Here is a 27,250-nt window from a genome sequence, read left to right as displayed (position 1 = left end):
TTTTTTTTTTGGTTGTTGTTGTTGTTTCTTGAGACAGGATTTCTCTGTGTATCCCTGGCTGTCCTGGAACTTGCTCTGTAGACCAGGCTGGCCTGAACTCATAGAGTTCTGTCTGTCTTTGCCTCCCAAGTGCATTAACAGCATGGGCCGCCACCACTTAGCTTAATAAAAACTTTTTTTAAAAAAAAATAAAAAGATTTATATATTTATTATGTATATACTCTGCTTGCATGTATCCCTACAGGCCAGAAGAGGGCATCAGATCTCATTACAGATGGTTGTGAGCCACCATATGGTTGCTGGGAATTGAACTCAGGACTCCTGGAAGAGCAGACAGTGCTCTTAACTGCTGAGCCATCTCTCTAGCCCCATTAATAAAACCTTTTATCATTTTAGAATGATTCTGCATGTCTCTATTTCCTGATTTATGTCAGCTGGATATTTATTCTAATAATCAGCTCTACCCGCCCCCTCCCCAACAAAATCCTTCCTGAAGCAAAATATGACTACATTATATATAGGCAGAAAGTGAAAAACACGTTTGTATAATGTCATACCAGGCTTAAAATTCCAAGTTACAGTTTACTGAGGTAGTGCCCCTGTCCTTATAGTCAGAAGTCACTATTGAGTGTTTTATTGAGCTAATAGATTAGGTACTTGGTGGAATTTAAAATTATTGGATTTTGTTTTCCTAGTGAGGATTTTCGGTTGTAGGCGATCAACATGGGCATAGTTGTGATAAAGTTAACCATGGGAGGTGAATAAATTAGGTCTTAGCAACTTGGAGAACCTCTTTAGAATACTGGGTGCTCAGGTAGTCACAGGCCGTGCAGCAGAATGCAGTGCTTCTAGAATTTTACATGGAAATGAGAGCTCCTGGCCAGAGAAACTAACAGGCATGCTTTGTTGGGGACTCAGGAGGGAGGGATTAGCCAAAGGCTGCAGGAAGTGAGAAATTTGTTCAGAGTTGCACATTTGGACTGTGAAATTTTCTCTTCATTCTGTAGTTTATACCATAACAGGCTTGTGCCTACTGCAGAGCAGAAAACATTTTTAAAAATGTAATATATTTGGAAAATTTATATTTTCTGTCACGCCAAGTTAACACTCAGAAAGCCTCTTTAGTCTCATCAAGCTGCCAACTGTCTCCTGCAGCATCTCGGTCCTACTGTGGTGTAAGCGGTCAATCTGAGGGACAAAGGACAGCAGATAAGAATTCTGCCAGGCCATGATGACACACACCTTTAATCCGAGCACTTCGGGAGGCAGAGGCAGTGGCAGAGGCAGGCAGATCTCTGTGAGTTAGAGGCTAGACTGGTAGACAGAGTGAGTTCCAGGACAGCCAGGGCAACACAGTGAAACCCTGTTTCGTAAAGCAAACAGAAACAGAAACTGAGGTTTCTCATTGGGTTTACCTCCTTGTGTATAAAATAGGGTTTGTAATGCTTGTCCTGTAAGGACTTAGTGAAGGTTTAAGTCTTGTAACTGCCCAGAATGAAGGAAAAAAGCCAGTGAACTATAGTAACCATCCTCACTGTCACTCTGTCATTTGTCCCTGTGTGGTCTTCCTTGGCTAGTAGAGATTCCCAGTGATTCACAGTGCTAGAAATAGCTGAGGTTGTAGTTTGTGAATTGCCTGCAAATGGCTGCTTTAATCAGGCGTGCCCTTCCACTGAGAGATGTGTCTCTTGGGCCTGATAATTGTTTTTGGAGGTACAGTAACTCACCCCACTAGAGGCTCATTTACTGTACCACCACAAGATATGGTGCCACCCCTGATGCCACTAGAAATCAATGCACATCTCTGTTGACTGCCTGACAATCCCCTAGGGGGTGAGACCAGTTATGTCTAGAGTGGACTGTGCAGGGGCTGGCTGCATTTATTGGCTTATTTTTCTTTTCGATACAGTTGGTATTTATTTAAGGCCTATCTTGTGCTGGGCATTCTTCTTAGCAACCTCATGCCTTTCCAGTTCTAAAGAATTTTAGTCAGATGAAGGACGGTCCTCCTCATTTCTTGAGCATAATAACCCAATGGGCAGGGCTGTTGCTGAGAGAGAGTGGGCTGGATCACTCACTGCCTCTTCTGAATGTGTAAATATTTCCAGCTTTCTCTCTAAAACTTAAGATGAAGATATTGATAATTGTAAGGTTTTTGTGATTTATGATATGTGGGACACCAGGGTCCATTGCTTTCTTATCTCATAGATGAAACTTGGAAGTGTGGAAGAAAAGAGACATGTTAGGGGCATTTAAATAATGTTCGAAGTCAGCGCTAGACAGCGAACTCGTCAAACTATTACAGTTGTATATTCCCTTATTTTTATTTATTTTCTTAACCATTGCTTGCTATTATGCAGCTGAATAAGAACTCGGGGAGAGGGGGGTGAAACTCAAGGCTCAGTTTTTAGGACTCCCTTCAGGAATCTGTGAGCCCCACAACTTCTCCCTTTAAATGAGCAACCATAGATTTTTATGTTTTCTGTAGACAGAACCAGCCAGGAAGGAAGGAAGGAAAAAGTTTGAAGCTTTTTTTTTTTGAAGGAAAAGACCCTTATAATTCTGCTATAAGAAATGAATCATTTTAATATGGAGATGATCCTTGTAAGTACAGTTTAGGCTTGACAAAAGTCTGCCTTTGACACTAAATAATAAATGGAGAAACCTCTGGTTTGCATTATTTAGTAAGTTTTCCCTTCTTTTCTTTCCCTGACAGGAAGAAGAAGAAAAAGAAGAAGCACCCCTTAGCCCTCAGCCTCTGAAAACTGCGAAGACAATCTGGAATAGCAATACCCACTGTCGCTTTGCTGCCTGACGCCGTCTGCCCAGCATCTGAAGTGAACCTCAATCATAAATTGCTTTTTTTTTTTTGGCCCGGGACCAAGGCGTTCTGGATTCTGTTGACTTGAGGCTGGAGAGAGACCGCGGTCTTGCTTGTTGTCGCCAACTTGCGAACCAGTGTGATGGTGAAATGAGATGAGGCTCCGAAATGGAACTGTGGCCACTGCGCTGGTATTTGTCACGTCCTTCCTTACCCTGTCCTGGTATACCACGTGGCAAAATGGGAAAGGTAAGGAGGAGGTCTCTGAACCATGGTGGGTGACAGGGTGCTCCATGCCACAGTGGTGAGCACACCAGCAGCCCAGCCTCAGTCTTTGTTCTGGCGGCTTTTTTTTTTTTTTTTTTTTGATACAAAAATGAAACAGTTTTCTTGGACAGACTGGTACAGACTTCTAACTCCTGAGGGCTTGTTTTCAGTATCTTATGATTACACTTTGGAAAGCCACATTGTGTAACGAAGACTTTTTTTTTTTCCTTTTTAAAAATTCAAGTCACAATCAGTAAGTCTTTGGTGGGCTAAACCAAAGTTTTGTACGCCAAAAGTGTGGCAGAAAATACTTAGAAGGGGGTGATCAGGGCCTTCAGGAAACTACATACTACTTAAAGTCCCGACTTGGTGATGTGTGGCTAATGACTCGAGCTGCATGCCTTGACAGATTGCTCCTTTGGCAATCAGGAGAAATTCTGATTGCAATATTAGAAGTTTCATAAATTATAATTGTGTGTAGACTCTAGAACTGTTGTCTGTTGATTAGAAGTATTCGAAGGGGCGATGGTCTTCTGCTGTTTTGTTTTCCTCTTTTCTGGCATTGCTTTAAGAAGTGCTGATGGTAGGGAGAGCGGAAGTATTGGGGATGCTACATAGTCAGTGCTAGAGTTTATCACCTCTGGTATTTGAAGCTTGTCTTGTTGGCATTGCCTTCCTGACCCATAACGATGATTGATTTCTGCTGTGTACTTACATTTCTATGCCTGTGTTAGTAATACATATCTCTCTGGGCATATATACTTTATACCTTTGAACTGTAGCTATGTGCATCTGCTTGTATACGGTAAGTAGAGGGACATGAGAAACACACGTAATCTGTGGCTAAGCCTTACAGTCTTTCCCCCATTTTCTGACTGAGTTGGGCTCTAGCTCAGGCACTGGAGAAATGCAGGTGAACATTTTGCCCCAGGCAAGTTATTTGGGTATGCTTTTAAAGTCTCAGCTGAAAATTCTTTTAGAAATACATTGTTTGATTCATTTAGTTATTTTGCCTGTGTGCCACCTTGGCATAATTTGGATGTCAAGAAGTTAGCTTTCAGGAGTTGGCTCACTTCTTCCACCATTTGGGTCTTGGGAATTGAACTCAGGGCAATGGCTTGTGGACAATTGCCCTAACTCACTGAGCCTTCTTGCTGGCTTGGTTTCAGTTCTTGATTATACCTAATGAGAGGATGTAATTAGGATCGCTCGAGTCAAAGAGATGATTGTTCTTGACATAAATAAAGCTAATGACTCATCGTTAAGAAAACTGACCATAACACACGTACTTGGTTTTTTTTTCCCTATCAGGGAACTTACCTCCTGGGAGAGTTCTAGTAATACCGAAACTCAGCTCTCCCCCAGTGGGTTTTGTTTTGGAATCGCTCTGCTTTGGATCTCGTTTCTTAGGCATCAGCAACATTACTAGCGCTTTTCTTAAAGCTCCATCAATTACGATTTATGATTATATGATTATCTTTAGCATGGCGGGGAGCTGGGACAGTAGATGTGCCTTCGCCATGCAGTACTGTGTATAGTCAGGTCTCTCCACTGGAGCTCTCTGAGCGGCTATGAAGTCTTCCCCATGCTGGTTTTCTGCTTTGTTTTGCTCAGGCTCAGGGGTCCGCCCCAACCTTCTGCTTGCTTGTGTAAAGCCCCTGTGTTGATTGCTACCGTTTCTGTGACCACTCTGACTGTTGAGTATTTGGAGTCTTTCTAGAGAGTTCAGGCAGTGAGACAGACTGGATTTTCCAGGGCAGACCTGATTCCACATATTCAATCTAGTATTTCCAGGTACCATGTGCTTTGGTTATTTTGAAAGATTTCTGAAATTCTTGGCACTGCTGGACTAATTGAAACCTAAGTTTTTATTCATTCTTGGTTGGTAAAGGAGTGCATATCCTTATAGATACCTGGATATATTATCCCTTATAGATATACCCATATTTATGGTCCTTTACATATGACCATGGACCCTTTCATATACTTGGATATATGGTTCCTGGATACATATACCTGGATGTATGGTCCCTTATATATACCTTTATATATAAGGTATATATACCTTTATGTATGGTCCCTTATATATACCTGGATGTGTGGTCCTTTATATATACCTGGATGCATGGTTCCTTACATATAACTGTAGGTATGGTTCCTTACATATACCTGTCCCGTGCCTAGCGCGGGATATTAGAAACCATGAAAATAAAGAAGAATCTTCATGCCTTTGAGCAGGGACTGGCAACAAATATGGTATGGTCATCTGGGGGAGAGAGAGGTATTGCAGAGCTTGTCCTGTTCCTTATGTATCAGCTGCTTAGTCCTCATGATCCCTAGGGCATTAGCGCCTCTACTCTGCAGTTGGAGACATCAACTCAGGGTGCTAGAGACTCCAGCTAGCTATCTAGGCCAGTGTTCTTTCTGTAGCAGAGGTACCTTAGGGCTCACACTCCTAGCTAAAGTTTGCTGCCCATAACAGTATGGGCAGAGGCTCATGATTCTTCATGGCGCTTTATAGAGTAGGCACAGTGTGAAAGCCAGGCCACGAAGCGAGCACATCGGGTGCAGAGCCGATTTCTGAAAGGGAATAGGGCATGCACTCTCTGCAATTAGGAGCTGCTCATTTTGACAGGCACGTGGGGGTACACAGTGTGAAACTCCGTAGGGGCGCTAGTTTGGTATAGTCTACATTCACTACTTGGAAGAATCAGAGCTAGCCCATGATATTGGCATAGGTTGAGAGGAAGCTGGGATTCAGGGCAGGGAGCCAGTTCAGCAGGGCATACTGGATTCCCACATTTAAAAAAAATGAGAGAGAATTCCAGGTCCGTGGAATAGGAAGGCTGGGAAAGTTGTAGGCGGGTCCTGGGAGAACGGGACCGGAATGACTCTGAGTGTCATGAGCTGATATGGATAGGGTACCACTGAACTTTATCCACGGTCAAACACAATGCAGAAACAGGAAAACCAAGTACGTATCATGGATCCCTGCACCAGGCTGGTCTGTGTCCCAATGCCTGACTCAGGGCCACATGTTCGTCACGCTCCTAAGACACAGTGCCTGTGCAATGGTTGTTTCAGCAAGAATGTGTATGGGGAACTTTAAAACAGCCTTATTGAGTTATAATTTACATACTAAACAATTCAACCATTGAACGTACTAATTTACTTGGGGGGTAGGGTGCCTACACTAAAATTGGTTACCCTGCTGAGGCGGGGATTTAGCCAAGTGATGGAGGACTTACTGAATAGTCATGAGGTCACTGGTGTGAGTCCCGTAACTATTAGTTATCACGGCATCTCTCTTCCTAGCCCTAGGCTGTCACTAATCAACTTCCTGCCTACGGATTTCCCTGATCAGAACTTCTTCCTAAGTGGACTGTGTAATGTGTGATCTTTGGTGACCATTTTTTCTTTCAGTTAGTATGCTTCCAGGTCTAACTGTGATGTGGCATAGATCATCAGTCTTTTTTCTTTTTTTCTAATGAATGGTGTATGCGTGCATATGTCTATGCATGTGCTCATGTGTTTTGTCTGTATGTGTACTTAACGTGTACAGGCATGCATGTAGGACACAGGTTTAATGACTGTATCTTCCACTATCGATCTTTTTTTTAAATTTATTTTTATTCATGTGTCCCTGTGTGTGTATGTGTACATGTGTGTAAAGGCCGGAAGAGGACATTGGCTCCTTGGAAGCTGGAGTTACAGGTGACTGAGCTACCCCACATGGGTGCTAGGACTGTGAGCTTCCGGAAGTGTGGTCATGCTCTAATGCTGTGACTACTGAGCTGGTCCTTTCACCTTATTTTTAGAGTCCGTGCCCTTCACTGAGCCTGGAGCTCACTGCTTTGGCTTGTCTGGCTGTCCCAGGGACCCACCTATCTGTCCCCCCTCCAGTGCTGGGGTTATGAACACTGTTGCAATGCCTGGCTTTTATGTAGGTGCAGGGGATCCAGATTCGGGTCCTCCAGCTTACAGAGCAAGCTCTTTACCCACTGAGCCATCTTTTCAGCCACTAATGATGTCTTTGTACAAATGGAACAAATTTGTATTCATCCTTTGATGGATGTTTGGGTTGTCTGTACCTTTCCGCTGTTAGTGATAATGAACATGAACTTGTCTTAGGTTTTCTTTGGGGGATCTGTTGAGAAGCAGAATTTCTAGGTTCGATGGTCACTCCACTTAGTCATTTGAGGAACACCAGACTTTCAGAGTAGGTGAACCGTGATTCGTTCTACTTCATTGTTTTATTTTTATCTGGGTGTGTCTGGAGCAATGGTCTTTGTTCTTTACCCAGCCTGATGACTACCTTTTCGTTGTTTTGTGGGTGCATTCGTATCTGATAGTTTTTTTTTGATGCAGTTAGATTTATTGTACTTCTTGTTTTCCATCTTTCATGTCCTTCCCCCCTCATTCCTTTCATTAATCAAGTCCTAGTGTAGCAATTAAAATTAATTATGATTTTTTCACTGTTTCCAGGTTTTATGTGTGTGTGTGTGTGTGTGTGTATTAGTGTTCCAAACTCAACTTTAGACTTTATTATCTTAATTTTAATCCAATATAGTAATGTTACTGGTTGGCTGATAAGATGGGTCAGTGGGTAAAGGCTTTGCCACACAAGCCTGGTGTCTAGAGTTCAATCCCTGGAACCTAAATAAAGGCCCATGTAGAGAGGCCCAGCTCTGCCACATTTGTCTCTGACCTCCACACATGCGCTCGTCCGCTATCATGATCTCACGTGCACTATCATAAACTCACGTGCACACACTTAACATTGAGAAAGAAATACGGATCCTTGATACGGCTGTTTACTTTTATCCTTTCTGCCTGGTATTATTGTTACATATGTTTACATCCATTAATGTTGCAAACCCAACAATGCACTGTAATTATGATCTCACATCTGCCATTATGTATTGTTGCAATTATGTTGTTACCATCTGTCTTTCCTTCCTCCGGCCTGCGGAAGTTTGATCACCATTTACCCCCTTCCCCCCCCCCCCGCCCTGTGCTGTTACTGGCAGTTATTCATGCATTTCCCAACATTACAGACCCAACAATACGTTATTGCCTGTTATTTTATATTCTTAAATTAAAATTGCTTGATAAAAAGGAGAAAAGACAGATGCATTTATCGTTGTCTGTTATAGTTGCATAATTACTAGCACTCTTTGTGGGTTGTTTGGATTATCTTTTGAGGTGATTTTTTTTTTTTTTTTTTTTTTTTGTCAGACTGTAGGATGCCCTTTCAGATTTCCTGTTAGGTGGGTCAGCTAGTAATGGATTCTGCTTTTGTTTATTCTAGACGATTTTTATTTGACTTTTCATTTTTAAACAAGATTTTTTTAAATGTGTGTATGTTTGTGCTTGTGTGTGTGTGTGTGTGTGTGTGTGTACTTATCCTCAAGTGTGGGTGCCCACAGAGGCTAGAAGAGGGCGTCAGATTCCTTGGAACCAGAATGACAAGTAGTATTGAGCAGCCTGACTGCTGCTGGGAAATGAACTCAAGACCTTTGCAAGAGCGGTATACACACTTTAATTCTTTATTTTATGTGTACGAGTGTTTGCTTGAATTTATGTGTGTGCACCGTGTGCATGCCTGGTGCCTGAGGCCAGGGGAGAGCACCAAGGCTCCTGAGATTGAGCTGTAGGACAGTTGTGAGCTGCTATATGGTTGCTGGGATCCAAATGCAGGTCCTTCACAAGAGCAGCAAACGCTCTTCACCACGGAGCTGTCTCTCCAGCCCCGGACTTCATTTGGAAAGGCGTCTTTCCTGGCCTGGGGAGTCTTGGTTGGCAGTGTTTTTGTTGTGGTTTTGAATGCCTCCTGACGTGTGAGAGAGAGAGAGTGTGTGTGTGTGTGTGTGTGTATGTGTGTATGATCCCTGCTGAGACAGCTGGCTATTGGTCTGTTTGGATGCCCCCATACATTCTCTCTCTCTCTCTCTCTCTCTCTCTCTCTAGATGATTGTCTGATAAACTTTCTATCATTTTCAATTGGAGTCTGTGTTACCCATTCCCCCTTTTTTTCTTTTTTGAGCTCTCTGGATACATAGACTGCTTTTAAAATAAATGTAGTAAGTATCCAGCCTTGATTTGTTTGAGTAGTTTTCCTCCTTTTTGTTTTCTCGTCCTCCTCTTGTTCCCATTACATGCATGCACCACAGCATAGCATTTGGGGTTCTCTTTTCTGAGGCATTGTTGTTCAGCTTATGTCACCTCTGTTGATCTTGCTTAAGTTTGCTAATTCTTTATTCTGCTCATGTCTGCTGTTGTATTGGGCGTCTCTATGGGAACTGTATATGCAGTGAATGTACATATAGGTGCATACCCAAAACTCTCTAGTGATTTTTTTCTACCAGCCACATGGTATAGTATAGAATAGGGTTTATTCAGGACATGGGGAGAGGAGTTGAGAGAAAGGCAGAGAGAGAGGTGGGGAGGGGGAGAGGGGGAGAGGAGGAGAGAGGGGGAGGGGGAGAGAGGGAGAGAGGGAGAGAGGAGAGACTGGCCATGAGCACAGGAGAAAGAGGGTGGGGGAATGGGGAGAGAGGAGGAGCAGGAGCAAGAGAGCGAGGAGGGGGCAAGCAGCCTCTTTTATAGTGAGTTAGGCACACCTGGCTGTTGCTAGGTAACTGTGGGGCGGAGCCTAGACTAAATGCCAACAGTTGGTTCTATATATGAAGGACTTCCTTTGGTCAGGGTGCTCCCCTCTCCTCAGTCTATCGGTTCACATGCTCATCTCTCCCAGAAACAGGTGGACACTCCTCAAGTAATGTTTTCTCAGCTCTCTGGGCATCCCTCGACCCAGCGAAGGGGACACATAAAATGGCCCATTGGGAAGCTCGCTAGCGATTTTATTCTTTTCCTTGTCTTGTTCTTTTAGCTCCTTTTGTTTTGTCCTTAAAATTCTCTACTATGTAGCTGAGACTGGCTGACCTGGAGTTCACTGTGCAGACCATACTAACCTTGACCTCAAAATCTGGCTGCCAGATTTTGTGTCATCTGCATAGTGTCATCACACTCTGCCTTTCCTTCCTGCCTATTCATTCTTTAACGTGTATGGGATTTGGGCAGCAAGTCTAGTCTGTGTGGAATGGACATCCGGAGTCCTGCAGGCCGGAAGAAGGCGTCAGATTTTTTTGGAGCTGCAGTTACAGATAGTTGTGAGTCACCGTGTGGGTGCTGGGAATCAAACCTGGGTCCTCTGGAAGAGCAGTCCGTGCCTCTAACTGCTGAGCTAGCTGTCTCTCCAGTCCCTTTTATTTCTTTAAGTTGGAACAAACCCTGCAGACCATCATCTGGCTGCACTCAAAGGCAGTTTCCGTTTCTTGCCTTTTTTTCAGATGCATGAGTCCTTTTCCTGTTTCTTTGCTCGCCTCCATGTTTTTCTTTTTCTTTATTTTTTGAAAACTGCTAGACATTTTAGATGGATGGATATTAGCAGTTCTGGGTGCTGGGTCTCCTACCTTCCAGGACCTGCTGGCCTGTTTGCCTGGGCTTTTGTTGTTAAGGTCTTGCTGGCTTATCCAGGAGGTGCCTCTCCCTGGTTATATCGTGGCTCCGGGACACTCTTCCATTCGTCTGGCTGATGGCTTTATTGGTTGATTTTTGCTTTATTGCTCGGTTATTGCTATCACCTGGAGAATACAACCAGCCCACAACTACAACTATTCAAATGTGGTTCCTTAAGAGGTCAGTGTTGGCTATTTGACCTTGGGAGAGTCGCTGTCTACCTGCTGCTTCTGCAAGTCTCAGGTCTTGGCTGTGTCGTCATCAGGCCCAGGAGACAACATGCAACCTTGTATCCCGGATGTTAAGGGACACACTGTGAACATCGGAGCATTTTATTGAAAGCTGTCTCTTCTATTTGCAAACAAAAACAGTTAGGTTTTGTTGTTGTTGTTGTTGTTTAAGATTTAATTTATGCGTATGTTGGCATGTATCTGTGTATACATATGCCATGTGAGAACTCTGTCTGTGGAGGCCAGAAGAGAATGTCAGATCCTCTGGAGCTGGAGTTACAGGTATGTGTGTGTGTGTGTGTGTGTGTGTGTGTGTGGCTGGGAACCAAACTTGCATCTTCTTTGTTTTTTGGTTTTTCAAGACAGGGTTTCTCTCTGTCACCCTGGCCGTCCTGGAGCTTACTCTGTAGAGCAGGCTGGCCTCGAACTCAGAAATCCACTTGCCTCTGCCTCCCAAGTGCTGAGGTTAAAGGCATGCGCCACCACTGCCCAGCTCAAACTTGCATCTTCTTAAAGCATGGCAAATGTTTTTTAACATTAGCCATTTATTTCTCCAGCCTTTTATTTTTCTTCAGTGTGTCTGCCTATATGTGTATATTTACTTATGTACAGGTGTGTGTATGTGTGTGTGTGTGTGTGTGAGAGAGAGTTCAGGCCAGTGGACCATGTCAAGTTTTGTTCCTTGGGAAAGAGTCACTTTTTAAAAAGACAGTCTCTTTACTAGCCTGCAGCTTGCCTAGTAGGCTGGAGACCCGGGAATTCTCTTGTCTCTGCCTCTCTGGTGTGGTTTCTGAAAATTCAGCTCTGGTCCTTATGTTCCCAAGACTAGTACTTTATTGACTCCTCTACCCTAGATTCTTTTTATTTATTTTTTTAAAATTCTTATGGAGCAAAGAAAGCTGAGCAGAGTAGGAGGAGAGACTAAAGGGGAGCCCGAGGTTTGTAGTGCGCCATTGTCGTGAGTCCGTTTAGGTCCGTTGCACAGCTTCTGAGTGCTGGGTATTGTCAGGCTCAATCTGGGACTAATGGTGCAGCCGGTCCCACAAAAATCCCACTCCGCTGTACAGGAGGAGAGGGGGAGGGGTGCAGATGCAGTGTAGAGGTAAACAGTAAGCAACTGCTGCTTGCTTGAAACATTTCTAGTGCAAAATGATTTTATATATGCAACCAATTAATAAAACCTAGTCTACAGAGTTCCTTCATACTCTCCCACAGCGTTACCCACCATTGTAACAATTTACGGGGCACATTTTAAACATTTTCTGTATTCGTGTGTGTGTGTGTGTGTGTGTGTGTGTGTGTGTATGTGTGTGTGTATCTGTCTGTCTGTCTCTCTCACACAGAGGGAACTGGTTATAATGGGGCCCTTTCCCGTGAATATGCATGTATCTTTTTTCCTTTATATGTAAAGGTATGACTCAATTGTTTTAAACTTAAAGCAGTACAATCAGACAAAAGAAGCACAAATCCAGCAGAACCGTATGTTTAAAATTACTCAACACTATCGGTGTGGCAGGCTTCATTCTTTTCTAAAACATGCTTATGTTTTAAATAATTATTTATAATATGAATGAATGTATAATATATATTTATTTATGCATGTGCTTGCATGGGCATGTGCACATGAATGTGTGAGGCCAGGAGAGGGTGTGGTACGAGATTTAAAGGTGTTGCAGGATATTTGATCATACTGTGAACCCTGAGATTTTGTTTCTGGGTGTGGTGGGCTCAGCCCTTAGCATACACCTTTATTCCCTGTGGCTGGAATACAGACACACCCTTAGCACATACCTTTTGTCTTAAAATGAAGTTAAAAAAGGATCCAAGTATGAAAGTAAGGTCTAATTGGGTGTCAGACAAAGTAATACGTCAGAGATAGATTTGACAGACTAGGGTATGCTGAACTCTAAGGAGAAGAGAGAGTGAGGGGAAGGTACTTGAGGGGGCAGTACACACACACACACAGACAGAGCAGGGGCAGGGGGAGAGACAGACAGACAGAGACAGACAGAGACAAAAGCCAGATTAAATCAGCTTGGAGAAGAGTTTGAACCAGAACAAGAGTCCAGAGTTTGACCAGTGTCCAGAAAGAACAAGAAAGTGTGAGTTTATTCAGCAGTAAGTCTTCGAGGCGGAGAACATTCTAGGCCTAGATAAGATTGTATGGAGGACCTTTGAACGTATGATCCATCTGCTTTCCAGGCTGGAGGCTAGGATCACAGGTGTGTAGTGCCACACCTGATTTCTGTGGTGTTGGGAATCAAGCCAAGGCCTCTGGGTAAGCATTCTACCCATAGCCACAGCTTCCAAGGGCGCGCGCGTGCGCGCACGCGCGCGCACACACACACACACACACACACACACACACACACACACACACACACACACACACACACAGTTTGCTGTGTGACCTCTGCACCAACCGTCTTTGTTTCATGTTTCCCTACTTCATTCCTGTGGCTTACTTCAGACCTTACACAAAATTTCCTGTTCCCTCCCACTTTGGATATCCACAAATAGACACAGCTATACATCTACAAGCTTATTTTTTATATGCTCATTAGAGGAAAGAAGAACCCAGATGTATCATAAACCCTTCATTCAAATTAACAAAGCAATTTGGCCACTGAGGGTCCTCTTGAGCTGTTTTCTGTGTAAATAACTTCCCAGGTGTCCCTGAAAGTACCCCAGCCTACTCAAGCTTCCAGGCTGCTCTACAGCTGTCTTCCTACTGGAAGGTGTGGACTCAGGCATACTTGAAGAGCTCTTCTGTAGGAACTTTCTGGCGGGTCAGGATCTGCGACTTAGCAATGGCAGGCTTCAGCTCAGCCAGCCACGTTCTGCTATGCTCCCTACCCTTCAGATGAGCTACCCATCCCAAAGCTTTGCATCAGGGAATCCCAGGTCCATGAAGAAAGAGCTGTTAGGTCTGCTGAGGGTTCATGGAATGTGAAGTGCCAGGTGGAAATCCCTTGTTTCTTTTCCACATGTGGCAAGCTGCACGGGACCTGAACTCACTTTGTAGTGGCAAGCTTTGAAGCAGGGGAGTTTCTCTTCCCTCCTTGGTTGGCATTTCAAAGTAACTCTCCCACCCCTAGGAAACTTTGTGTATACAAAGAGTTGAGTGTTTCCGGACTTGTCCCAGTCCTCAGCTAGATGTCTAGGCTTCCCTTACCCTACCTGACTTCTTGCAGCTGAAGGAAGGATAAGCTGGAGAACTTGACCTTCAGATTTATGGTAGAAGAGCTCATATTTATTTGTTCATTCATCATCATTTGAATTTTATCTCAGGGTTTCCCCCTTTCATCCAATACTAGATCTCATACCCTGTTTTTTTTTTTCTTCTCTTTCTGTGTGTGTGTGTGTCTGTCTGTCTGTGTCTCTGTGTGTGTATGTGTCTGTGTGTGTATGTTTGTCTGCGTCTGTCTGTGTGTGTGTCTATGTGTGTATGTCTGTATCTGTATGTGTGTCTGTATCTGTGTGTGTCTGTATCTGTGTCTGTGTCTCTGTGTCTCTGTGTCTCTGTGTCTATGTGTGTGTCTATGTGTGTATCTGTGTCTGTGTGTCTGTATGCGTGTGTGTGAGATCCTGTGAGTAGATGCACATACATATGTGTATCCTTGTCAAGGTCACTGTCAGCTCTCTTCCTCATTTGCTCTTCACTTTATTTGGTATTATTTCACATTTATTTTTAATAATATGTATCCATGTGTGCCAGTGTGTGCCAGTGTACACAAGAGTGCAGTGCCTGCAGAGACTGGAGGAGGGCATTGGGTTCCCTAGAGGTGGGGTTACAGGCAGTTGTAAGCCACCTGACTTGGTTCTAGGATCTGAACTTGGGTCCTCTGATAGCTTTTGGGTCCTCTGTGTGCTTCTAGCTGCTGAGCTATCTCTCTATCCTTCCTCCCATCTCATTACTTGAGACAGGGTCTCTCTTGAAACCTCCAGCAATACTTGGGCTAGATTGGCTGGCAAGAGCGCCAGGGATCTGCCTGTCAAATTTAGAAAAACCTCACTAATCTTGTACGTTTCCTCTTATCACAAGCCGGATGAGGAGCCTGTTGTGAGCGGTGCATGCTTCGGTGCCTTTGGCATTTAATTCCCGGGGAGATGGCATGAGCATGGCTGGTCTGTTGCAGAGTTGCTAAGGTAAACCTAGGCAGTGCAACGCAGTCATAGGCTGGTGGGGAATATGGCTGTGTGGTGGGAACTTGTAACTTTGACTCATTTGTCAGAGGGGCTCATGCGGAGTGTCCAGATGTCATGAAATGTGTGGTATCTTGAACCTCTCACAAGTAGCTCACTTTTCATACTAAGTCATAGGGAAGGTCAGAGCACAGACCTGGGTTTTCTGTCTGTATGTGGTAGTAACACTTAAGACACAATATTAGACCCACTATTATATACTATATACTGTATACTTATTGTATAGAATATAGTATTTAGTAGTATTAATATATAATCGTGTATGGAATATAGAAGTATATTGTGTATGGTAGTATATGCTAGTGTATAGTAGTATATAACATATAGCATATAGTATTGTTTGTTGGTGGGTTTTCATTAAGTTCATGCCACTCACATAATGATCTGACTATAGGTAATTTTTAGTAGTTATTATTTCCTTAACCGTGAGTCATTTTAGATAACTTTTAGTGGCTGTTATTTCTTCTACAATGAGTCATCATATGTAACTTATTATCCAGGGTACTTGAGAGCAAAGAGACTGTTATTAACCATTGCCCTGGGGTATCAGTTAAGTTGGAGCTATTCTGTGATGATTAGTGTTAATTGTTAACTTGGCAGACACCAGAATCCCCCAGGAGATAGACCTCTAGGTATTCCTGTGGGGATTATCTTGATGGTGTCAACTGCTGTAGGAAGAATTGTCCACGGTGGGCGGCACCATTCCTTGGCTGGATGCTGGATAGAGTATGTAAGTGAAGAAAAGGAGCCAGGCAGCAGCTTGCGTTCCTTGTTCTTTGCTTCCTAATTGTGGATGTGATGATCTGCTCCAAGCTCCTGCTGCTTGGGCTTCCCCTTGAGCTGTGAGCCAGAATAAACTCTCCCAAGAGCTGCTTTTGTTAGAATGCTTTTCGTTTCTGAATATCATAGCAACAGGAAAAGAGTTAAAACTCAGACTAAAAATTGGTCCAAGACATGGAGGAGCCATTGCTTTGGTCAATCATTGCTGTGATTCTCAGGCCTTTGGAAATGGTTTGAGGAAATAGTGCTGGAAGAATTTAAAACTTGGGGCTAAAAAAAAATTTGTGAGTGCTGTTAGCAGAATTTATGGTAGAATTATGGGTCCATTATTGTGGGATCTTGGAAGACAAGAATTCTGGGAGAAGTGAAGTCAGTTGGGGTGTGGTTCATGAGGCTTCAGAAGAGAACAAGGACTCTTATCAGGAAGTGGGATGGGCCTGCTGGTGTGTTATTTTGGCTCTAGAATTTTGGCTGCATCCACACATGTTCTGAGTGGTTGAGTTTGGAGATAGTGAATTAATTTGTTTAGACAGGGAAGTGCCAAGACAAGCTAGTATCCAGGCTGGTTCTGAGAAAGCAGATCAGCGATCAGCATCACTGAAGAGAAGCCTCAACTGCACTGGGTCAGAAGGTTCAGAAGTCCTGCCAACACTGGGTCCAGCTTGTGAAAACACAGATTTGTTTGAACAGACACATCTTAACTGAGCGTGTGGCCAGGGTTGGGGAGGGCTTCCCGGCTCCCTGAAAGTTCATCCCTGGGAGGGTCATTCCCATGGTCAGCACATGGAAGCTGGTTCATGTTCAGCGAGGGCAGACATCATGCAGTCTTCTCAAGGGAAATGACCTTTGCTCCTTTTTCCCTGATGGGACCCAGGGGTAAAGGTAGCCTGGGTTTCCTTATCTGTATGTGGGATTAAGAGTCGTGTATCCGTGGGAATGCCAGAGACCTGCTTAAGGTTACCTACCTTAAGGAAAGTGTCTTTTGATGCGACCTGTGCTGTTGCTGCTGCGGTCTGCAGAGGTACACTGCTAAACTCGTGCAGTAATTGACCAGTGACTCTAATTGAAACTACCGTGATAAAGGCTCAGGTCTTGGGAGAAATTTACTTAGAGGACATTAGTGATTTTATTGGCACAGTGCTCTTGTTGACATCCCTTTTCTCTCTCCTGCTTGGTTAATTGCTCACTCATCTAGTGTTTATTCAGAGCATGCTGGGTGCTGGGACGCTAGGTCCTGGTGGCAGTGTGCAGAGTGAGACAGGAGGCTAGGTGCTGGGACGCTAGGTCCTGGTGGCAGTGTGCAGAGTGAGACAGGAGGCTAGGTGCTGGGACACTAGGTCCTGGTGGCGGTGTGTAGAGTGAGACAGGAGGCTAGGTGCTGGGACACTAGGTCCTGGTGGCGGTGTACAGAGTGAGACAGGAGATGTCCTCGCTACCACAGAGCTGCTTGCGGAGATGGCGAGGGGCAGGTAACAGTGGAGTGGCTAAGACTGAGATCTTCTATCGGATAGAAGTGGGCACTAAGAGTACATGGAGCTGGTGTGGTGTGGTGGGGGCTGTGGCAGGAGGAAGGGATATTTGGCAGAGAGAGTCAGAAAACCCCTGAGGAGGCAGGGTGGTCTTGGAAGGCTGATGAAGCAGGGCGAAGAGGGGTGGCATTGGCAGAATGGCAGACAGGACTGAGCTCACCCTGCAGTGAGAGGGCATCAGCACGAAGGAAAGCCAGGAAACTGGATGCTGAGAGGGGGTGCTCAGAGGAAGGTACTGTTGTGTGTGTGTGTGGGGGGGGTTGCTGCTGATGGTGGCAGGTGGCAGGTGGCAGGTGAAGGCAGGTGAGTTGTGCTCATAGCCCAGAGGTTCCTGATCTCAGCCCTCAGGGCCCAGCTCAGCTTCTAAGTTCTCGGGATCCGTGAATATCTAATATCCCTGCATGCTGACGGCCACCTTCACTCCTGCTGTAACCATGTCTCTAGCATTCATCCCCCGGTCCTGTCCTCCCAGCTGGCATGTTGGGACCTCTCTGCTCTTTCTCCCTGTGATCTCTCCGTGGCCCTGATCTGGCGCTCATTACTTCCCTATTGTTTTCTTCTGGCACCACTGATAAGCGTTCTCCTAGACCGGAGATCAAGAGCCTTCAGGGAAAGCTTACTGTTTGTTGAATGGTAACTGACCCCCCCCCCCCCGTGTGCCTTCTGTGTGTGTGTGTTCACACGCATGTGCACACATGTGCTCCCGTGTGCATGTGGAGGTCAGCAGACAACCTTAAGGACTCACCTTCAGACTCATTTCAGGCAGGATCTTTTTGTTTACTGTTTGATAAGCCGGGCTGGCAAGCCTGTGAGCTTCTGGGGGTTTGCCTGTTTCAATCTTACACCTCATCCCAGAGGATCCTCTGGAGCTGGGGATGAGAACAGCTGTGAGCTAGCTGCCTGACCTGGGTGCTATGAACTTGCATCCTCTAGAAGAGCAGCAAGTGCTCTCAACCACTGAGAACGGTGTCTGTCTCCAGTATGTGGACATAGAATCCGCTATGTAGCCTAGACTTGCTGTGAACTCAGGATCCTTGTGTATCAGTCTCCCGAGGGTACTGGGGATACAGGCATGCACACACACTAGCTTAGATGTCCTCTACTACTTGGAAGAGTGTGTGCACTATCTTTTGGTGATTATTAAGGCGAGTCCTATATTCATTGTCTATGAGCCATCTGCCCTTAGCACCTTTGTTCTTCTTGCACTGAGGTTTGAACTATGAACCTTGCACGTGCTGAACAGTTGTGGTCCGTCACTGATTCTCGGCCACATCGCTAGCTCTAGAAACTTCTAAAGCTTCTTATTTATGTTCTTTCTTTTTTTGTCTTTAATGTACTAGCTAGAAACTTAGCATAACGGGTAGAACTGACCAGAACAGACATGCCTGCTTTGCTCCTAAGAGGTCTGGTGCGATTAATTTCAGTGCAGACCTTTTAAAAGTTATAGGCATTTTTTTTTTTTTTTATCATTTGAGGAACCGCTTCTCATGGATATAGGAAGTTCCTAGTTTGTTGATAGTGTATTAAAAAAAAAAAAAAAAACAACAATGAATGCTGGGTTGTGTCATGTAGTTTAGTTGACTTCTGACACCCAATCAACCATGTATCCATCGTTATCTGAGCCTAGATTGTGTGTGTGTGTGTGTGTGTGTGTATGCGTGTGTGTGTGTGTGTGTGTGTGTGTGTGTGATGATGATATCTATGAAACTCACTTTTGGTTTTACTGGCATTTCTGTATAGATTAAGTTGGGAAGAGCTAATACCCCAAAATATCTGAATACTTGTGTCTTTGTTTCAGCATAATCATGAAGTTTTTCCATACATACATTGTTAGGTTTGTATCTAGGGTGTGTGTGTGTGTGTGTGTGTGTGTGTGCGTGCACATATGCGCACGCTCTCTAAGATAAACAATACCATCTTTTAAAAATTCTGGTTGTTCATTGCTGTACTACAGGAAACCAGTTGCCTGAGCCATACCCCTCCCACACGTCTGTATAGTTCATTTATATAGTTACCTCTACCCAGCAGCTTTGTTCAAATTGTATTTTAGTCCCAGGAGGTCTTGTGGCTGTTTTTTCCTTCGCCATCTGGGTAGCCTTTCTTTGTCTTGTCTTGTTGCCCTCATGAGGCCTCTAGCGCAGCATTAAACTGTTCCAATCTTAGTGTGAGTTGGGCTCAACCATAGGGCTTTGTTGTAGGTGTGTTTTCTTTTTCTTTTTTCTTTTGGCTTTTTAGAGACAGGGTTTCTCTGGGTAGCCCTGGCTGTCCTGGAACTTACTCTGTGGGCAGGGCTGGCCTAGAACTCAGAGATCCGTCTGCCTCTGCCTCCCAAGAACTGGGATTAAAGGTGTGCACCACCACTACCTGGCTTTGTGTGTGTGTGTGTGTGTGTGTGTGTGTTCTTTTTCTTAAGTTGAGGAAATAGCCCTGTTTTGCCAGCTCGTAGAACTCTATTACTTTGTAGAAACATATTCATGTATTCCTTCCCTCTGTCCCACTTTCCCTGCCCATCCCCCAACCCTTACCATCCTTTCTCTTCCCGGCACAGTTGGTCCTAACTCATTAGGAAACTCTGTTCAGTTTTTTTGTTCGGTTTTTCCACTGGCTCCTCAGGTTGGCTCGTCTACTCCCTGATCTGCATCCGTGACTTTTCTGTCCATCTGTCTCAAGTCTGTGGTTGGCCCTCTCTGGTGAGTTTCCTACTTTAGGTACTGTGGCAGCTCGGGTCTCCATTTTGTCCCACCTTTATTGCCCCTCTCCTTTGAGTCTGCTTTGTCCACTGTTCCCCACATGTAATTTTATTTAGGTTTGTTTTTTTGTTTGTTTCCAAGATAGGGTTTCTCTGTGTCACCCTGGCTGTCCTAGAACTCACTCTGGAGACCAGGTTGGCCTCGAACTCAGAGATTCACCTGCCTCTGTGCTGGGATTAAAGGTATGCACCTCTACCACCTGGCATGGTTTTATTTTGTTTTAAAGCATATTTACAGTAGCTGTCTTGAAGTCTTGTCTGTTAAACTCAGAATCTTGTAAGCCCCCCCCCCCATTTCTATTGATTACTTCTTATACCTCAACTAGTTTAGGTCACAATTAATTTTTTTTTTTTCGTGTCTTCTTTTGGGGTGTGTGCACGTGTTGTGCTGTGCCTTCGGAAGTCAAAGAACACCTTTCTTTTCACTATGTGAGTCTCGGGAATCGAACTCAGATAGTCAGGCTTGGCTGCAAGTGCTTTACCAGCTGAGCTTTCCTGTGGGCCCAGGTCATGTTATTTTTTCCTCTATCAGTCTAATGGATGCTGTGTACATTGTATACAATGTATAGAACACTCCATACATTGATGCAAACAAGATTCTTACTTAATACTCCTGCAGGTGCTAGTGATCTTGGTAGCTCAGTTGTTTAGTACCTAGATTGGGACTGGACTAAATCTCAAAGTCTGTGTTGCCGGCTGTATCTGAGAGTCTTTGTAGTTGGGTTTTAGTTTTTGCCTTTCTTGTTAAGCTTATGCCATCTCGGAGGGGTTATTGTTGGTATTCTGTCTAAACTCCACCCCCACAGTTTCTGGCAGGAGCCGGGTATGCTTCGCCCCACAGTTACCTGGCAACAAGCAGGTAGGCATGGCCCTATAAAAGGGGCTGCTTGGCCTCTCCTCTTTCTCTTACTCTCTTATCTCTCTAACTCTTGCCTCCCCTCTCCCCATCCCCTCCCCCCCTCCCCACGTGGTCATGTGGTCATGGCCTGCCTCAACTTCTCTACTCTTTCTCTCTGCCTTTCTCTGCCTCTATTACACTCTTAATTCCCCTCCCCATGCCCTAAATAAACTCTATTCTATACTATACCATCTTGTGGCTGGTCTCTCACTGGGAGGGGATACCTTGGCATGGGCCCGCCTAGGTACCCCCTTCCCACACTCCCCGCCAGAACATATTCTTTCTTTATATAGCTCTTTCTCTTTTTATGATCATATCAGTTATACTCACACTGGTGTCCACACAGTGTGGGGTTCAGCTCAATCCTGGGGGAAGGCAATCATCCAGTACTGTAAGACTTCTCAGTTGTGGGGCCAAGTGGACAGCTGCCTTCTGGGCTGCACCCCCCTCCCAGCATGGACTCTTCTCCCTCCGTGTGTGTGTGTGTGTGTGTGTGTGTGTGTGTGTGTGTGTAGCTCCGATTGCTGCTGTGTATGCTCGTAGCCTCTGGTCAACTTGGCATTTATAAGAGCATTTTAAGCCTCATAGAGCTGTCTTCTGGGGACTCCTGTTGAGTGTCTGGCTGGTCTGCCAGCCCATTGCCCACTCCAAATGCAGCAAGAGCCTGGGGCTATAGTCTTTGTTCTGCCTGTCCATTGCTAAGTGCACTGGCAACACCGGGCATCAGATGAGCTCTTTGGGGGATCAGGGAAGTTAGTGTCCAAGTCCTGCCTCCCCATCCCTTGCTGACCTTCTGACAGGGCAGAACTGGGGAAGGATAAGGGTGGCTTCAGCAAGAAAGTGCAGGAGGCTTTGTGCTGTTCTTTAGAACCCAAAGCCAGGCTTTTTTTTTTTTTTTTTTTAATGAATGAACACTTGCCAGTCTGTGGACTGGCTTTGGTTTATTTCCAGAGTAACTGAAATGGCTGCTTTTGACTCTTAACCACCCTTGTAGTTGCTTTCATGGGGAGAGGATTTGTGAGCCTCCACTTGCCTTTTTGCCAGAAGCCAGGCACCCCTGCCTCATCAGGTGCTATGAAGAGTAGCTTTTTTGTAAGGGGGGGGGCTCTGAAAATCCAGCTCATAAGATCACTGCTGTGGCCACGCTGCCTGTGTATGTGAAAAGGGTCCTTAGGCATTATAAATGAGAACTCGATTTCAAAACCAGTCCTAAGAGGGGCCAGAGTGTGAACCTCTGCTCTGCCAAGTTGGCCAGCAGCCTGTCTTGTTTATGTATTAGCGCTGACAGTTGGGCCCCTTGGACTGGGAATGGGTATTATTTTCCCTTCAGCTTAGCTGGCTGGCAGCCATCTCCTAAAACAGTCTCCTAATCGGATTTTTCCAGGTTGGAAAGCCGTTCAGGCATGTGCTGTGCTTCAGGTTGTCTGGAATCTATGCTGCCTGTATTCTTAACTCTGAAAGGAAATTATTCAAGGGTGACATATTAGAGGAGACTAAATTGAGAACATTGGGTTATTACAGAACATTAGCTAACTGGCTTTTTGGTGGTACTTCAGAAAAACTGCCAAGTAGATCTTGGAGATAGGCACAGTTGTCCAGCTGTAGACCCACTGGATGGCGAATGTCTGGATAAAGCATCTCATCTCCATCAGCACACAGACAGGAGGAGGACTGGCCACCTTCGCTTAGTGGGATGCAAACGCCGGGGGGTTTTAAAGGCCAGTGAGAGGAATCTGCGGCAGCGGCAGTGGTGGCATTTGGAACCTTTGGCTTTCGTTTTTCTGTACTAGTGGCTCTCAGAATGTAATCTAGAAGGAACCAGGACCCCTAGCCTGTTCGGGAGGCTCATGAGTATGAGACTATTCCATAGTAGTAAGTGAGGGGCCTGTGGTACGGGAGCAGGCATAGTTGTGAGAGTCGAGTTGTTTTTGGCTAAGCCAGACATGCATGAGATTGGATAAAGCATGTCACTCTTTTTATTGTTTGCTTTGTTCTGTGTTGTTGAGAAAGGGCATCCCTGTGTAGCTCGGACTACACTCAGACCCATAATCCTTCCGTGTTAACCTCTCAGGTATGGGGCACGTGTCACCATGCCCAGCTTTGCTGGTGTTTTCAATGTGTCCTGACTTTTATAGCATCTTATTTGTGATAGATTCTAACATTGATTGCTAATATGAATATTGGTATAATTCACATAAAAGCTATTTAAAGTTTACTGATTATTTTGAGAACAAAAGTCTGAGCACTATAGGCTGGGGTGGTGGGGTAGCCTTAGCTACATAACCATGAGGCCTTGGGTTCTGACCCCCACCCCCACCCACAGTATGTATGCAAAAAGCTGCCTTTTTCCTTTTGGTAATCCTGGTGGTGGGGGAGACAGGAGGCTTATGGGGGGGCGTGACCAGCTAGTCTAGCCACAATGTTGAGCTTTGCCTTCAGTGAGAGACTGTTCCTTATAAGATGAAGAGCAATAAAGGAAGGCGCCCAGCATTGATCTCCAGCCTCCACACAAAATTGCATACCACAGAACAAAAACGTGTGAGAACTGTATACACAAAGACCCTTGTATTAATAATAATAATAGTAATAAAGGATATACTCTGTGTGTGTGTGTGTGTGTGTGTGTGTGTGTGTGTGCGTGTGTGCGTGTGTGTGTGTATGGAGGTCAGGACAACTTGGAGGAGTTGGTTCTTTCCTTCCACCATGTAGGTCTTGGGAATTGAACTCAGGTCCTCAGGCTTGGTAGCAAGCCATCTTGCCTTGCCATCATCTTTAAAATGGCCATCATGCCAGGCACATAACTTATATTGTTTACTGTAGGATAATTGTTTCCTGTGTCATAAGTTTTACTTGGTATGCAGTATTGTATTACTACAATCATAAGTAGTTTAGATATGTAATATTTGATACATTCTCCATAAATTATTGATTGGTTTCTTTTGTTGGCATTGGGGATTGAACCTAGGGCCTCATGCATGCTAAACCAGTGCTTAACCCCTGAACTGTGTGTCTTGACCTTGACCACTTTCTCACAGTGTAAAAACAATCTAAGAGAATCTAAGCTGCTCTGCCTTTGTTGGCGTTTGGGGCTGAGTGGAGAAGTACTAGAGCAGGATTCCTAGAGTACAGAAAAGAGCTGGCATAGTTGACCCCTGGGACTTGTCATCAGAAAGGCCACCTGCATGGCTAGCCCTAAGCTGGCATCTGCCAACTGGTGTAAAACTTTAAGTAGCTGCTTGTACCTAAGTTAATTCTATGAGCTGTGTGGCTTAACTAAGCATAAGCTTTATGATTATTATTGTTGTTATTATTATTAGCCTCCCACCCCCCAACAGCCTTGGGCATTAAGTCTCTGTTGGACTTGCAACCCTTTGTTATGCTGTCTGACCTCCTGCTAGAGGGCCTCGGTGTGCCCTGTACTATTCTACTGCTGTTCAGTTCTTGCCGGCTGCACCTGTTTCCTCTAGACTTGCTTTGCTGAGACAACCCCCTGCTGCGTGGTTGTGATAACTCTCCAGACCTTTGTTCTCTGTGTAGCTACTTTGTATCTAAGGCACTGTAAACTAGTTCTTTTTCCTACTTAACTGTGAGGTTTTGTCAGCAGGCGTTCCAACCATCTTCCTCGCAGGCTTCCAAGATCCACCAGGAGGCTCAGAGGTAGACCAAGTTTCAGGAAAGGAAGGAAGAAGGATGCGGCTGGATGGCAGTTAAGGTGGCTGAACTAAGGGTGCAATGCTGCTGCTATAGTTACTTCCCTGGGAGACACATAAACAACATGTACCCCTCCTTCTAAAGTCCTAACAAACAGAGGTACAGTTCTCAGAGGTCACCTAAGAGAACCAATGATTGCATAGGCTTCCTTACAGACCAGTGGGTCAGGGGTTATGGACAAGAGTGGAAGCGACATTAAAGCAGCCACATTGGAAATTCTGCACAGCAGGATGTTGGCCTCCCCATTGTGTCGTTATAACACATTTTCCTTGTGCCTCCTGACCTATATCTTTCCCCTATTCTCCCAGACCCTGTGAAATTAGGGCAGAATTACATACTACTGCAAGGGGTAGGGATACTCAGGTGATAGTCCCATGACCCTTCCTTCCTGTCCCCTCCATCATGAAGGATGGTCAACCGTCAACAGGCCCAGCTGGGATGATTTGGGGGGGGGGAGATCAGGCCCAACAGAACTGAAGATGGATGGAGACGGTTTGGCTGGGAGTATGGTCCTACATTGTCACTGTTGAGTGTGTTTGGAGAATTCTGAGTAGTTTGGTCATGTTGCAGCAAGGGATGGTCTCAGGTGACACTAGAGGTCTTTCAGAGAGATCGGTAGGAGCCTTTTAAGGGTTTGTAGCTGCATCTTTGTAGAGGAGAAAGTTGGCAGGGCAATCAGGGTCAGCCAGTGGATTCCAGAGTTGATGGGGACTGAAGGGTTGGAGTGAGGGAGGCAAATGGACAAGGGGTGCTAGGTGAATGGAAAAAATAAAAAAGGAGAATGTGACTACTCCTGAGTACGGTGGAGGCTCATTGTATATACGAGGGAGAAGACAGCCAGAATCATCTGGAAGAGTCCAGGGTGGACATGACCAGCAGACTGAGCTATGCCATGTGAAGGAGCCGGGGAGGGGAGGGGAGGCAGGAGGAGAAGACAAAGAGACCAAGAGACGGAAAGGACCAGAGTAGCCAAAATGGCTGGATTATATAGGGACGAGCCACTGGGGGAAGGGCAGCCCAGCTCTGTCCCTGGGTGGCAGAAGATTAGAGAAGGGGGTGGGGTATGCCAGTCACAATACAAGCGTAGGGACTGTGAGGGATGCTGGGAGAAGCTGGAGGCCAGAGTCTGCTCAGATATGGTAGTAAGCATCTTAGCATTTGTCCTGGGTTTGAGACCTCACACTAAGCACTGCTATGCCACTGTAGTGCCAGCTGCGGATATACGAGACCCAGGGAGTTTCTGAGAGCTGCACCCAGGCTCCTTATTCCCAGGTAGGGGTCGGTAGGTAGGAATCTGGGAACCTGACATGGCCTTTGATTCCCAGCAGGGAGACATTCCTGTGTGGGCAGGTAGGTACTACTCCAGAAGGCCTCTGTGGACACTCCTGACCGGAAGAAGTTATCCTTCCGTGTGGTCTCCGCTGACCCCCTCATTGGGGAGATAATACTGCTGGAGTAGGGAAAAAGCCTTCAACCCTGAGTTGTATGAAGTATATTCTGCATGTTCATGTGACCAGGACCTTGGCTGTAATTGATGGGGTAGGAGGAATGGGATCGGGATTCTTCTTGAGGTGTGTGTGGCTAGAGTAGAATAGTATTCATCTGAACTTCCTGTGTGGCATGTAGCCTTATACATAGCCCTTGGCTGTAGTGAGCCTGACATCTCCCTCCCTCTCCCCAGTGCCCCTGCTCCTCCTCCTCCCTTTCCTCTTCCCTCCTCCATTCATGGATGTTGCACCAGCAGAGGCCAGAAGAGGGTATCCGATCCCTTGGAATGGAGTTATAGGTGATTGTTAGCCATCTGACATGGGTGCTGGGATCCGAACTCTGATCCTCTGTAAGAGCAGCAAGCGCTCATAACTGCCAAGCGTCTCTCCAGCCCTGTGGACTTTTTTTGGTTGCTTTTTTTGTGCACCTGTTGGTACCCCAGGTTGGTCCCTTTTCTAGTCCCCATATAGAACAGACAAGGTAAAGAGACATTCAGAGACATCAGTCTGTTGATGCCTGGGTTCCAAGGACTTCACCCTTTTGTGCCTTCTGCTTGCTAGAGAATTATTGTTTATAACACTTGGCCTTTAATGGTACATAGCAGGAACAGAGAGTGTGTCTTTTACAGACTTCTTGATCTCATAAAAATCCTTCAACTGGAAATTCACACTCTAAAACTGTCTTTATGGACAACTTCATAATAAACGTCAATAGTTGTCTTTTAGTAGCATATATACATTTATATGCTTTACAAATTGCCACAGTTCTTGTGGCTAACATTAGCATTCACTGTATGAGCTCAGTGTCTGTAGACCAGGATACTCTCCAGGGTGTGTGTGTGTGTGGGGGGGTGTGAGGAAGGGTCTCAGAAATCTGAACTGAAGGTGCCATCCACCTGTACCACCATCTTGAGACTTGCCTGGGGAAGAGTTTGTGTCTAGAATCTTTGAGGTTGTTGGCTGAATTCATTCTTCATGGTTGTAGGCATGAAGCCAAGTCTCCTGCTAGCTCTTGGCTGGAGGTAGCTCTTGAGTTCTTGCTTATATGGGC

The 27,250-nt window shown here is 45.2% G+C and overlaps 1 protein-coding gene across 2 annotated transcripts in view; it reads left to right on the top strand.

The window, feature by feature from the left end:
* The window catches only part of Mgat4a (alpha-1,3-mannosyl-glycoprotein 4-beta-N-acetylglucosaminyltransferase A), an 83,962-nt gene that overhangs the window by 1,917 nt on the left and 54,795 nt on the right, over positions 1 to 27,250 (top strand). For both annotated transcript variants that reach the window (XM_021197670.2, XM_021197669.2), the window contains exon 2: positions 2,717 to 3,070. In XM_021197670.2, the coding sequence (XP_021053329.1) occupies positions 2,977 to 3,070 (94 nt within the window). In that variant the 5' untranslated portion in view covers positions 2,717 to 2,976. The remainder of the gene's footprint in view (positions 1 to 2,716; positions 3,071 to 27,250) is intronic.

Source organism: Mus pahari, chromosome 5, assembly GCF_900095145.1.
Source record: "Mus pahari chromosome 5, PAHARI_EIJ_v1.1, whole genome shotgun sequence".
Taxonomy (NCBI): Eukaryota; Metazoa; Chordata; class Mammalia; order Rodentia; family Muridae; genus Mus; species Mus pahari.
The sequence above is the reverse complement of the archived record's forward strand: the minus strand, read 5'-3'. Positions and strand labels throughout refer to the sequence as shown.